Below are 13,703 nucleotides of genomic sequence, written 5' to 3' on the forward strand. Positions count from 1 at the left end.
TTCACCTTTAAACGATTGATATACCGTTATATGAGATAAGACGAAAACAAAAAATCAAAGTAAGAGAGAAAGAGAGAGAGAGCAATAGGGAGAGAGAGAGAGATAAATAGAGAGAGAAGGAGAGAGAGATAGGGGTGGTAGGTGGCTAAAAACAAGAAGTGATTTCCACTCTATTCGTTATACCCGATACGACTTAAATAGTAACGCAAAACTATAAAACCTCCATTAAAAAGGAACGTTACCATCATAACACTCTTCCCAGAAATTTTGAAAAATAATATTGTTCCGAAATGATTCGAGGTTTATTCGACAATCGAAAGCTTTAAGCTTTTCCCATAAAATTGAAGCTTTCACAACATCGAATTGCTATAGAGCTTTCACGAAGATGTAACGAATATTTGGAATGGAAAGTTTGTTCTGTGGATTTGAGCGCAGGAGAGCTACCTTTGCTATTTTTGCAGTTTGCAGATTAATTCATAACGATGGACGAAAGTTGCCTTTCAAGAATGAAACAAAACCTCAATATGTTTAACATTTATGTGTCATCTATTTTTCTAATCAAAACCAAAGCAATATTGCTTTATTACACAGAGTTCACTAGTTCACTAAGCAACACTACAACATATCCTAAAACAGAACATCAAATCGCTATGAAAACGAAGGGACACACATTTCGACACTTATGGCACACTGGCCCGTGGCTAAGCTTTGTAAAAGATCTCGTACAGCAGGGTGGGCATATACTCCGCGGCGATGATTTGAAACTTTTCCTTGAACGTTAGTGGGGTGTAGCGAAATACGGGAAAGGTGCGCACGATTGCGTCGGACAACGAACGTACCGTCGCCTGGAAGTCTCCGTCCTGGTAGGGAAACATGTAGAACGTTTATTTTCGACGGAAAGTTAAATCCAACGCAATGACCGCTTACCCCGTAGCAGAAAGGTTCGAGCGAACGGATGGCCTGCTCGAAGTAATCTTCACCGTACGTGTTCTTCTGCTCGTCGCTCAACAGCGACCACATCGTTTTGGCCTGCTCGCGCATATCCTCATCGTTCAGCCAAGCATCGCCCGCCGTCAGCTCGCTGGCGCAAACGATCGACACACCGACCTGACGGTTGGCCAGCTCCTTGCGCAGACACACGGCCAATCCTTCGATGGCGGCCTGAGTCGCACACAGCACACCGCGCACCGGAGAAGGCAAGTGGGCCAGCGCCGAGGAGAGGAAAACGATTCTTCCCTTACCACTGCGAATCAGCGGCAGCATGATCTGTGTCAAGCGTGAGGCACCTGTAACCGGATAAAACACACGAAAACAGAAAGCAAGATGGTTGATTTGGTATGGTTTCAATCCGCACGATGGATCACTTACCAAGCACGTTGACGTCGAACGATTTTCGCAGCACCGGGAACGGAACCCACTCCAGCTCGCCGAGGGCATTCCACAGATCGCAGTGTACCAGTGCCCACAGGCCCGATTCGCCCGCCGGTAGATGCTGGGCGACGTACAGCGAGGCTTCCAGCATCTGTCAGGCAAATGGGAGGGAAAACAATTGAGCATGATGAGCATGATGGAGGCATTGCAGTGGGATTTTGTTTTTGGCCCCGTGTCGGTGCAGTGGAAGTTTTGCTTCTTCCCAGAAAGGCGACCAACTGCCATCGCGCAGCCATCGGCACTAATAGGACGGGACGGTAAACATGCACCTTGGACGAAACAAAACAAACTGTTCGCCGGAACTTGTGTGCCCCATGCCGAGCCGGAACCGTGCCGAGTATGACGCGCGGGTCCATTAAGAGAAGTTGAACAGCCAAAAATATGCATACCAGGAATGATGGCCTGGCCCGTTTAAACGGTTTTGCGACGACAAGACGCGTAGTTTGAGCCGTGAGCGTTATGAACCATATCAGCGGCCGGCAGGGGTCAGCAAACCGGTGGGGCACAATTTTGAGACAGAAGGCAAATTATACAGTTTTAGAAAAAAGCCGGTGAGAATATGTACAGCGTTTAATGGAAAGAAATGTTAAATTTTTGTACTCCTTTTCCTGAATAATAATAGTAATAAATTGTCGTTTATGTTCATTTTCTGTTAGTCTTATAAGAAAATGTTTACGGGCTGTTTGTTATCATTTAATGTTTCCTTAGTTGATTCAAGCGTCCAGTTGGTTCACTTTACTATTATTTTATTTTATTTAAAAAAAATTAGGGATTCAAGGATTACAAGGATAAAAAATAGTATTATGTGATTAATAAAACATAATATTTTATAGTAAGGTAATTAATTTGTACATAAAACCTATGGGTAAAATTCAATCGGTATGTTACATTTAAACAAAGTTGAAGTGTGCAGGGTTTCTTATTGCCTAAAATCATCAAAAAGCTTTAGAAAAGTGGCAATCCTGTCAGCACCACCGTGAAACCCTGTAAGTAGCTTCAGCAGTACTGGAGACCCCTGAGATACAATTGTATTTAGGATCGAAGGATAGTCTCAAAGCAAGGCGTTAGTCAAAATAGTCGTACATCGATTGTCTGTTAATACATAGTTTATAATTGAAGTTGATGAGTCGAAATCCAAATTATCGTGTATATTTACTATTTTTAACTAATTTTATTTCAAAAGTCGTTTACACCATATAAATATTAAAGTACTGGGTTTTTGGAAAATTTACATAAATGAGTATGTAACGATTATTAGAGATAGAATTAAAAAAATCCATAAAATTCTGCTAAACGACAAACTTTTAACTGTCAAAATCCAAATTGTCTCATTTGCTGGTAGTCGTAACTCGAGTGGGTGTTATATAGAGGGTCTCCTGTTATTATTATTACTTGAAACACGAAAAAGAAAAACTATTTGAGGTATAAGAAATGTCTAGTAAGTTGTATTACGGTGTACTTAATTCGCTTAATAACAAAGCAATCAGCATGCAAGTAAACCCCTATCCAATGCTTAATTGCTTCTAAACGAACCGATTGCGGTCCACTGACTCCATGCTCATTGTTCGTGTATTGGTTTGCAAAACTTGCTCTCAAATTTGATAATTTCGTACTGTGTGACACTTTCCAGGAAAAATCCAGGCACCATGTAAGCACCGCGTGACCGTGAAAAACGCAAACATTTCCATTTGCGTCAAATGTCAAAAGTTCCTGTGCTGGACATCTTGCACAATTCGAAGAAATACGCTTCCCCGCCACGCTTTCGGGCATCGAACAAAAATATCAACTTTTCATAGAACCAAGGGAAAGCAACGCGAAGGCAATGCGGTCAACAGATGTGGGTGTTTTGTGACCATTTGTGACACGAGTTTAGGTAACAGTGGGGTATGCGGCAAAAGCCCGTGAGAAAATGCAACCCTGCAACGGCAATTGGATGCTTTATGGATACTCAAACAAACTGCATAAGTTGTAAAGGAAAAATAGGGACACTAAAAGAGGATATATTTCCCAAAGCGCTGTCGCACGCTGGAGCGAAGGTGGATACCGCTACCGCGTTTGCGGGTTGCTCGGAGCATGAAAGCAATGTTCCAACGCTCGTCCTGTGTGTGTGTGGGTTGGAAATGTGTTAGATGATGACTTTTCCTTACCGATTCCTTTCAATAACATCCTTCCTCACTCTCTCCCATAGGACAGCGACGATGGAGGGCGAAGATTGAACGCTGAAGGCAAGGTATCCTTCCGTTCGAAGGGATATATCATAATTTAATTGGAAACAAACTGAAATTGCTCGAGTATAAACCATTCTCACCTACGCAACTTTCATCCTGTTTGACCTCTATCGATGGGGCGGGGGACTTTAAAGCGGCAGGGTGGAGGAATTGAAAAATGACCCACTCGCTGGCGTTTGGGATTACGGCTGTAGGGGAGAGAATCGAGAACCGAAAAAGGGTCGAATCGGAGCTGGATCTAGGTCAGCTAGCCAGGGAAGACGTTTGACACGAGTGTAAGAATCAGTGGGGAAACGATAACGAGCGGGGTCAGCGGGATGGATTTTCGCGGAATCGGGATGTGGGAACATGCTACATCGAAATAGCGCTGAATGATAAGCAGGACGCTGAAACAGTGAGATCCGGTCAGCTGGCAGAAGACGGGGTGGGAATTTAAAGCAAATTTCTGGCGAACGAGTTCGTTACGTCGATTCGTTGGAAGTGGTTTTTCGGAAGGTTTTGATCTCATCAGGACGGTTTGTGACAAAAAAGTAAAAAGCGGGAAATGGGAGAAGACACCCGGGACCTTTTCGGGTGGAAACCAAACGTTCACCCACTAAACCCAATGGTTCGGTTTGGTTTCGGTAATTTGCTTTTTCCGTAGCTTACAACGCTGCTCCGAAGCTGCTGCAAGGTGTTTTGTGGCGCTCGAGCGATGAAACTTTATTTATCATAATTCCATTTTCCAAAATGATCGTGACGGAAGATTGGCGGATGGGCGATGGGAGAAGTAAGCGATGTTTTGACATTTTAAACCATTCAGCACCCAGCAGTCCGTATTGGAGCGTCATTTGAAAATGAAACTCATTTGCATTGCCAGCATCACGCAGGCCACGGGTAGCATGGGTCCCATTTTCTTTTCCTCTGCACTTTTCACTTCTAGTGAAAACGGAAAGCAAGTGAACCGCGCCAAACAGCAGTTAGCATTCGCTCCGGGCTTTCGGGCTTCTCCCTTTTCGAAAGCGTCTCTCATTATCATATTCAAATCAGGCGCCCGGCAATGCCCCTATACACGTGCATTTGCAAAGTGCAGCTCAAAAATGGTGCTCGCAGTAGTATCCGTTCCACCACCGGCACTTACCTCCACCTCGCTGGTCACGTTCAGCTGGAGCAGCTTGAGACGCCCGGAGGAGGACTCCTTCAGTGCGGTCGCATCGTCGTTGTCCTGCAGCTTCTTGAACGCACCGAACACGGTAAAGCCAAGGTCGTCCAGATATTTGGCAAGGGCACGGGCCAGCGGTGACTCACAGCCGGTAATGAGCACAGCCTTGCCGAGCGGTGAAATCTGCAACGAGAGAAAGGTGAACCCGAGGTGAAAGTAAGAATTAAAAGCAATATCAATTACCCGGAGGCAGGACTTTAACTGGTTTAAACTTTGCGTTAGCATTGCTACACTTTGGTGCAATAATTAATACCGAAGGTTCGATTGCAATCACCTTGAGGGTGCTTGATGCTCGATAAGAAAAGGCAAGGGACACAGAACAGCACAAGGAAAGGTTAAGTGATGGGTTTGGGTTGGGCTTCTTACACTTCAATCTGGAGAGGACAATTCGATAAATGTCATCGGGTTGATGAACCTGAGCCGTGCTGGAAAATCACGTGAAAGGTGAGCAAGTGTTTCCAGGTGTCAAAAACATCCATCCAAGCTACCAAGAAGCAGCTGTGGCATCTGGATCGAGTTGGTTTCTTTTTTAATTAAAAGGAAAACCAAAAAAACAAACGCTCTACAGAAGCAAACGCGGATAGGTGTGTGCCGATCTTTTTGGACCGATCTATCTTCATCAATCGTAAAGACACCGTGCGACCGTCAGTAACTGAAAGGCATCCTTTCATACTGTGACTACTGTGGCGGGTTCATTCCATTCCATCTTGCGCACAATACACATTGAGATGGTTCTTTAACGAGGTTTTCCTATAAGCTGGAGGAGAAAAGGAGTTCTTTCCCCATAAGAAGCTCCTATTACAGAAGAATCGTTCGGTTCGGTTGGAATTTACTCATTTGTGAAAATAAACACGTCAGTTGAATGCGGTACGATAAACATTTTATGACTTGCTAGTTAATTCTTGTCGCGAGGCAGGGTTGGAGCTATGAAAAATTTGGTGGTTTTTATTGCATTTTCGCTTGTGGGATTTGGGTATGCTTGTATGTGTAAATCATAGGAGAAGGGCGATAATTAACAAATACAGTACGGTTGGTAAACGCAAATGATAGCACTGGTCAAAAGTTTTAAATATTGGTATAAATTTAGTAACTGATTTAGGTTTTGAGTTAGTTGCATTAACAAAAAAAATGTAAATTTTTACTGTTTTCTTTTGCAAAATTTAATGTCTCAATTATCCTCTACTTAGGATTGTTCTCTTTGCATTAGAATAAATTGCCTAATAATGTGAACGCCCTAGAGCCTGAAATTAAAGACTTACGTTGAGAACTAAAATCAACTATTAAGAACGATTTATTAAATTGAATGTATCAAAAAGTTTGTCGAGTTTTCGCTGTTGGTTTGAACGACACGCTTATTCCTATCCTGCGACTCTTTTTAAAACTTTTCTTTCGTTTAGCTTCGTGTTTTACTCCTGTGATCGTTTTACCGTTGGTGCCAATATTCAAACAATTGATGTAGATCGATACGTTAACATTGAACAATTTAACAATTAAAAGGAAAAAAGTAAAAAAAGACACTAAAAGTCAAAGAAAGAACAGAATCGAAAGAAAAAGAAAAGATGAAAAAAATCAAAGGAATGTCTAAAGAAGAGAAAAAATAAACCAATCAAAATAAACCATCAAACAATGAATATAAAAAAAATGAAAAAAAAAATGAAAGCTATCGAATGAACCAATTGATCAGAATTAAAGTTTATTTTGCAGAATCGGCAATGCACTAGGTGTATCAAAATTCATTTCACTTATAACTTGTAAGATTTTTGAAATTTTTTGAGAAAATTACAGCACAGCTAAAAATAAACAGAAAAAATGGCAACGATGGGTAGTATTCGATGGGTTTCGTTTGATGTTACCATTTAATTTATGTAGTCTACATCGTCCAAAGAACGGCCCACAAGCGCATTGATGTTACTCCAACAATACACATACCCACACACACACACACACACACACACACACACACACACACACACACAGTAACGACATCCTCTGCAGAGATAATTGGCAAGTGCTGTGTGCCGTGCATACAAAAAAAAATCTGCCTCCAATTTTGACTTTGTAACGCGCAAAATGCCGATTAAGTAGTCCGACACAGAGAGGAACAAAACACAGCAAAAGTGCGATCCTTATGTGCTGCCTTTATAAAGCTCCGGAGACACATGCAAAGGCGGGGAGATGGGCAGGAGCTTCTTGCTGGAAGCTACACAAGCCAAAAGACATTCGCTCTTTGTGCTTTGTGCGCTGTTGCACGGTAACGGTGACGGTGTTTCATATTTTATTCAATGCTATTATTATCTTTTGCAAAATTTTCCTTCCCTCGAGCTAGCGCATAGCGCAGGCGGTTGCGACGATGAGCGATGAAGATCAGACGGCGTGTGCCGGATATTTGGCTGCAAAAGTTGAGCAAATCCTGGCGATGTGATGCCCTTGTTGGGAGGGGGTTTATGTCGGGGGAAATTTTGCTTACATCGTTTAGTTTAGGGTGGCTTCGGTGGTGTGGAGGCCCAAAGTAAACGGACCCCCTGAGCAATGGATCGGCAGTGGCAGTGTGCAAATTGAAGCATTTCATGTTGTGCCGAGTGATCGGCCCATTGCCCACGAGTGGTGGCTGCAGCCGGTCTCGAAGGACGATGCCTAATAATTTCTCGTTACGATACAGTACAGCAAACATGTCAAACTTTGCGTTTGGGTGTACTTGTTTATATGGGTGCAGGTGGGTGTACTATTTAATAAAAAAAATATAAAAATGCTTCAGATGGTCTTAGGAGGGTTTCGGGGTTTAATTAAACCGGCACAGCTGAAGTGGATGCGATGCAACAAAGGTGATGAGTGGATAGAGTCATTGAGCAAACCAGCTAATAAGAGTGATCTCTTGGATAATCACTCTCAAAATCTTAAACGCCAAGCAGGTCAAGTAAATTTTCATTTTATTACTTGCTCTTTTCGTAGAGTGCGTCAATTGCATAAATTTTCTTCCAACAGATGTTTAACAGTTTAAGGCCTTTAACATTCACGATATTGACATTTCCTCGGTATCCATTCAAAGGTAGCATGGGTGAGAACTTTGTTGATCCTTTCAATCCTTTCTGTTCCTTCTGTCAAATCAATATCAGGTGATACGGTTATCGCTGGTGAGGAAAGGATATGCGTATTATTTATATTTCCCCTAAACAAAACAAATCAAAGCCTTACTAATGAGTGAAAATGTAATGTTTTGTTTCATCACGTTCTTTTTAATATTGTATTTTAGCTTTTTACATATTTAATACCATAGATTCTCTCAGAGCTTCTTTAAACGACACATACTATACACTCCTATTCCACGTTTTAAGTGAACTAATGGTAACAAGGTAATCAAGAAAATAAATCAACAAATTGTGCTTAAATATATCATCAAATTAAAGATCGCAGCTCTACATGAATACGTTCGAGAACAACTCCGTTTCTGATTAAATCAAAGTTGTGGCCGTGCTGGTGCCTTCTGCAGTATTTTTTAAATATTCCTTTGATTTATAGAACACATAGAGATCATTGACTTTGCTTTTGTCTTGTGCTCTGCATTCGTTTTTTTACGATTCGTTAGCGCGGCCAGTCATGTCGTGAATGTCGCCGTCCTTGATGCTAAATATAATGTAAAGCTGTTACTCGCGATGTAGATTTGAAGGCAAAAAATGAGGGACAATTCACTGCTGATTTAAAAATACTTTCCGCACCCAAAAAAAAGGAGCCGGACTCCTGAGTGGTTCGCATCATTCACGGTTAAGGTTAAGTGAAATGAGTCGCATTAAAGCGACGAGACGAGACGATACGGATCGGCTGAGATCTACGACGCAAAAAACGGCGAAGACTCCCGGCCCACCGGGCCGTTCAATATGTCTGATAATGGTCGCTTTTGGAGTCAATTCTTGCCAAACGAGACGAGGCTGCTAGCAAACATTGACACAGGCACACACACACACAAACTCACACGTACACGCACTACGTCGATAGATACCCTTTTGCAAGCAGGATAATTTATTGTGATTATCATGGGCACAATGTTCCGTAACCTTGATAATGGTGGTAGAAGTGGAAGCATAATTCATGCAACTCTCCCAGCCCACCATACTGGAGGGGAGAACGTTTGAAGCGCTGCCAACCGAGAGAAGGCAGAAAGAGAGCAGTAAAGGAAAAAAAGGACCAGGCAGTGAACGAAAGGGCGTCTCCATGCGCCGCTCGAGCAAAACCATCCTTGCACCCAAGAGGGAAAAAGATGATTCTGACGACAGCTTCGTCTTGGGAGGCAAAACACGCAAAAGGTCACCTTTCTCGAAGCACCGGTACTTTCTTGAGCCAAATGAATCATACTATTGAAATGACGAAATTAATATCCGCGTGCTGTAGTTTGAAATGAATTGCAAGTGTTTGTATGCGTGGACTGTCGTGGCCTGCTGCTTGACTCATCCTCAACGCGACTCAACTCAGGATGTGCAGCAAACACAGTTTTCTCACGCCAACGCTCGAAAGAAAGTGACCGAGTCGATGGACGTTGAAGATGAATCATACAGAACCGTGTTTTCACGAGGATCGAAAAGGGAATAAAGATAAAAAAACAAAACCGCCAACACGAACAAACTTTAGAACCTCGACGACAACGGGCGACCATGCTTGCCTTCTGCACAGCGAATGCGTCACATACATTCAGGCGCTTCATCGACCAGAAAGCCATTACACAAATCTTCCCACATTGCGTTTTATGATACGCGCGTTTTAGTTCTGCCTTTCTTCGCGGCCGCCGCTCTTGTCTTCTTCGAATGAAAACGAATTTTCTTTGCTGCTCCTAGAACTCCCTAGCGCTTCCTCCCTTCCCCGTAGTTGAGTTCATTTTTATTTCGCACTGTATTGAGATGTGCAATAAAAATAACGCACACTCACACATAGCGAGAGAGAGACATACAGAGTGAGAGAGAGAGAACCATCGGGTATAATCGTGCAAACAGGCAAATCAATTTTAGCGTTCTTTCTCTCTCTTGCTGTTCCTTGATCTCAGTACGTCCTTTAGTGTATCCTTTCGTTTGATGCTTCCCTTTGATCATGTTTTCTTTTTTTTGGTGTGTGTGTGTGTGTCTTTATTTTATCTCTCTTTAGAAGTGACTGTTGGTTGTCTATTGGAACGTCACAACATTTCACTATGGGTTCATTAGAGCAAAAGTTCAAAAATCTACAAAATATGGTAAAACTTTATAAGGTGCTATGTTTCTGTCACTTTGGTTTTATTTTCTTCTTCTTCTTCTTCTTCTTCTTCTTCTTCTTCTTCTTCTTCTTCTTCTATTATTTCTTTTATTTTTGTCTTTTCTTCTTCCTATGTCTTCATCTTTTCTCAGCTTTATTCTCTTTTTTTATTTTTATTTTCACTTTTTACTTCTCTGTTGTCCTCTTCTATTATCAGCTTTGTCTGCGACGATTGCTTTTTCGTGTAATTTATCTTCTTCTATTTCTTCTTATCTTCAATTTAAATAGCATTTATCTGTTTGTTTGCATTATTGTTTTCTCCCTGTACTTGTTTAGTTTACATTTGTCTTCTTTATTTCTCCGCTTTTGACTAATACAATAATTAAATAAGGAAAGAGAAAAAACGAAGTAACGAACAGAAGTAAGGAACAGATAAAGATAGAAGGTTAATTATTCTGGTCAGAACCTGATCTAACATTACTTCTCTTAGAGCTCGTCGAACAGAACAAGAGCAAAGACGATGATTGAGATTACGATAAGAGTAAAAAGTCTATCCAACAAAAAAAAAATGACCTTACTCCAAAGCAAACGAACTTCGACCAATACACCCAAACAGAGTGGAACAAGGGGTCGAAGTAAAGATTAAAGTAATGGTCGCTCGCAGATTCTTGCCCACAAATTAGGCCATTGCGTTTGAAGAATGGAAGACACAAATTTTATCCTTAAGTTTGGCCTAAAGTACCCACTGTGCATTGGACATCTTTGGACTTTGCCTTGCAATGATTCTTGTCTGCTCAAGCCATGTGCGTTCACAAGGGGGGGGGGGGGGGGGGGTTGAAAGTGAGATGTACCGTGTACCGAGCGGCTCGAGAAAGATTTCGATGAGATTGCGTGCGGTAACAGACGCCATCTTTCCGGCGATACCGGATCACGCGGACGCGGAAGTTCGCCCCACCACTACCGCAACAAATGCTGTCACGTAGGATTATAACAAAACCCCTGTCTTATCACCCTATAAGATAAAGACAGAGAGAGAAAGAGACATTAGTGGCTCGGTTCTTGACGTCTTGAGTCCCTGTCTAGCATTCATATCCGGACCCCGGAAGACCGGATTTCGTACGTGGGTTTAGCAGACTTCCACACTACCAACGGTATCCCGGATCCTTCTATCGTTCCCCTTTCCCCCCCCCCCCGCAGTTGGGCTCATTTTTGTGCCAGAAGCCTCGCTCGAGGCAGGCATCACTATTTCATTGAATAAAAATCACACCACTGGCCGGCTGGCATAACTATCCGTCCGTCCCTGTAGCAAACGCTCGAAATGGTAGGCTCTAGCGCTTCTTTGGTGTTTCTCTTTTCTTATGCCGTGGCGTCGATGCGGCCAGCGAATGAATGAATGAAAAGTTGTGCGCGTCCGTGGGAAAAACAACGCGAGTCGGGTCGCATCAATGAATGACAATGAGAGTGAGTCCTCCGAGAAAAAAAGCAAAAAAGGAATAGAAAATCGGTGAGTCATCCCCAGTACAACACGATGGTTGGTGGCTGTTGGCTAGGGTGCGATAGTAACCTTTACATCGATGGTAACCCATGTGCCGTTGTTGTTCTTGTTGTTGTTCTTGTTGTTGGTACACTCTAGCCAAAATGCTTAATGCAAGCGAGTAGCGAGAAAGCTTGCCCTTGCGGGGCCACAAAACTGATCGACAAGATGGCTCAATTTTAATATCTACGAACATCCTACGCCGCGGGGCGGATGCTGTTTGCCAATGCCGCCCGAAGCGGAGCTTTTTCGAGACGAGCAAGGGTTTCGCAAGTAGGCGAAAAGCAAACACACGGGGTAAGATGGTACAGGCGGCTGATATGCCAATCAGTATTCACAGATTTCCCACGCTCTCTATCGCTCTCGCTCTGGTTTTCTGGAATGAAAAATCAAAGTTTTGCCCGCAAAGCGTGTGGGTTGCTGTGTCGTAGCATGCAGGAGCAGGGGTGAACGAAAGAAACGGATTCTTGTTGGGAATGTTGCGCTCTGCGTGACGGAATGTGACCGGGATTTAGAGTCTACTAGAGTACAGCCTGCACAGCACGAGAAGGAAGCACAGGCACGGCTGTGCCTGTACGATACATTACACTGTTGCCCTGCTCAAATGCTGTTGTTTGTTGTCTGTTGGCTTAGCAAAATGGTGCAGCGATTGTGTGTGCAATACAACGGGCGCAACTTTACGACGTGTGAAACTGACGCACGTCCTGGACTCATATCTTGGGACACGTTCGACACGCTTTAGCAATGTATGTGCATATGAAACAAACTACCGCGTGCTTGAGCAATTCTCGAACAGTGTGGGAAGCGAAACTATTGCCAGAGCAAAAAGAAACGGCTCTTTCCTTTTCGCTGATACTAATTGCGACATGCTTTTAGCGAATCGGCAGAAGACACCCAATGATTCAGCGGATCGGTCGATACAGACGGCAGGCATACGATACGGAAGAGCGGTTGTCTCGCTTAAGCTTTTCTCTCCTGCCGTCCTTTTTTTCATGTGGCCGCCCCCCAAAAAAAAGGATCTTTTTTCTGGCCTTTTGCTCCGCACGGTCGTCTGAAATGGATCGAAAGTCTGGCTACCACTATTTGCCAATCATTTCGGGCAGTGTTCACACCCACACTGCTGGGACATTCGGTGCCGTTCGGTTGGTATGAGGCCGGAACACGGGTGGGTTTCTTAGTTTTCGAAGCGCTCTTGCGAGCACGTGGGAGGGAAAATCATTCCTTTTGTTTTCTTTCTGTAGAACACTCTGTTGTCAGCTGCCCTCGGGTGGTGGTGGGCTTCAGTGTTGCCTGCCAGAACTGCTTATCATTCATGTTTTACGGCACTTTCCATTATGAACGCACCATCTGATATGTAAATGCAATGAATCTAGTGTGAACGGTTACAAGCATATTTACATAGCGTAGTGAACAAGAGAAGGAACATTATGTCAAAATTAGCAGGGAAACTTTTTTTGAAAATTTGATGAGAATAGAGAAGGTTAGTTTTAGGAAAAACCGTATTTTGTTTAAACAAACGAACAAACTTTTTTGAATTAAAATTGTTTGCGTAAAATTCTTGGTCGAAAAATTCTTTGTCACAATATTCTTGGTCGTAATATTCTTGGTCGCAAAGATCTTGAATTATGTTTAGTTGCCATTTAAGTTAAAAATATAAAAATTTCTTACACATTAGTTCAACTTCATATTAAAAGCTTTGTTTTTCAGCTGCAAATCAAGAAAATCCAGGGTAGGCTGCTTTCATTGTTTACGTCGCATTGTTTATATCCCATTTATCCTTCTCACTGTGTCGAATTGAGGATTTACGTCTCCCGAATTAGTATTCACAGTGACCAATAATGCTTTATCGATGCCGAATTGGCTAGGTTAACTCTGGAAACGAAAATCAGTGCCAGGGCCAAAAGTATACAAAGAATTTTTCAATTAGTTTAAGGGCAATTAGTTAAAAACCAAAATGAAATCCTAATCAAATTTTACACTGTACTTGAATGTTAAAGTATGGTTATAATAAATTGATTCTTGGAATTTCATTTACCAAGTATCCAGGTCTGTAAAACTAAAAACAAAATTCCAATACGCACTTCAGCCGGTTCCTTTC

The 13,703-nt window shown here is 42.6% G+C and overlaps 1 protein-coding gene across 9 annotated transcripts in view; it reads right to left on the reverse strand.

Moving 5' to 3' along the window:
- Positions 1–527: 527 nt before the first annotated feature.
- Positions 528–13,703, reverse strand: part of LOC121599388 (D-beta-hydroxybutyrate dehydrogenase, mitochondrial) — a 44,332-nt gene continuing 31,156 nt past the window's right edge. For all 9 annotated transcript variants that reach the window (XM_041927145.1, XM_041927150.1, XM_041927146.1 and 6 more), the window contains exons 4-7: positions 4,780–4,983; positions 1,369–1,522; positions 928–1,286; positions 528–860 (exon numbers count right to left, since the gene is read on the reverse strand). In XM_041927145.1, the coding sequence (XP_041783079.1) occupies positions 702–860; positions 928–1,286; positions 1,369–1,522; positions 4,780–4,983 (876 nt within the window). In that variant the 3' untranslated portion in view covers positions 528–701. The remainder of the gene's footprint in view (positions 861–927; positions 1,287–1,368; positions 1,523–4,779; positions 4,984–13,703) is intronic.

The sequence above is a fragment of the Anopheles merus genome, chromosome 3L (assembly GCF_017562075.2).
Source record: "Anopheles merus strain MAF chromosome 3L, AmerM5.1, whole genome shotgun sequence".
NCBI lineage: Eukaryota > Metazoa > Arthropoda > Insecta > Diptera > Culicidae > Anopheles > Anopheles merus.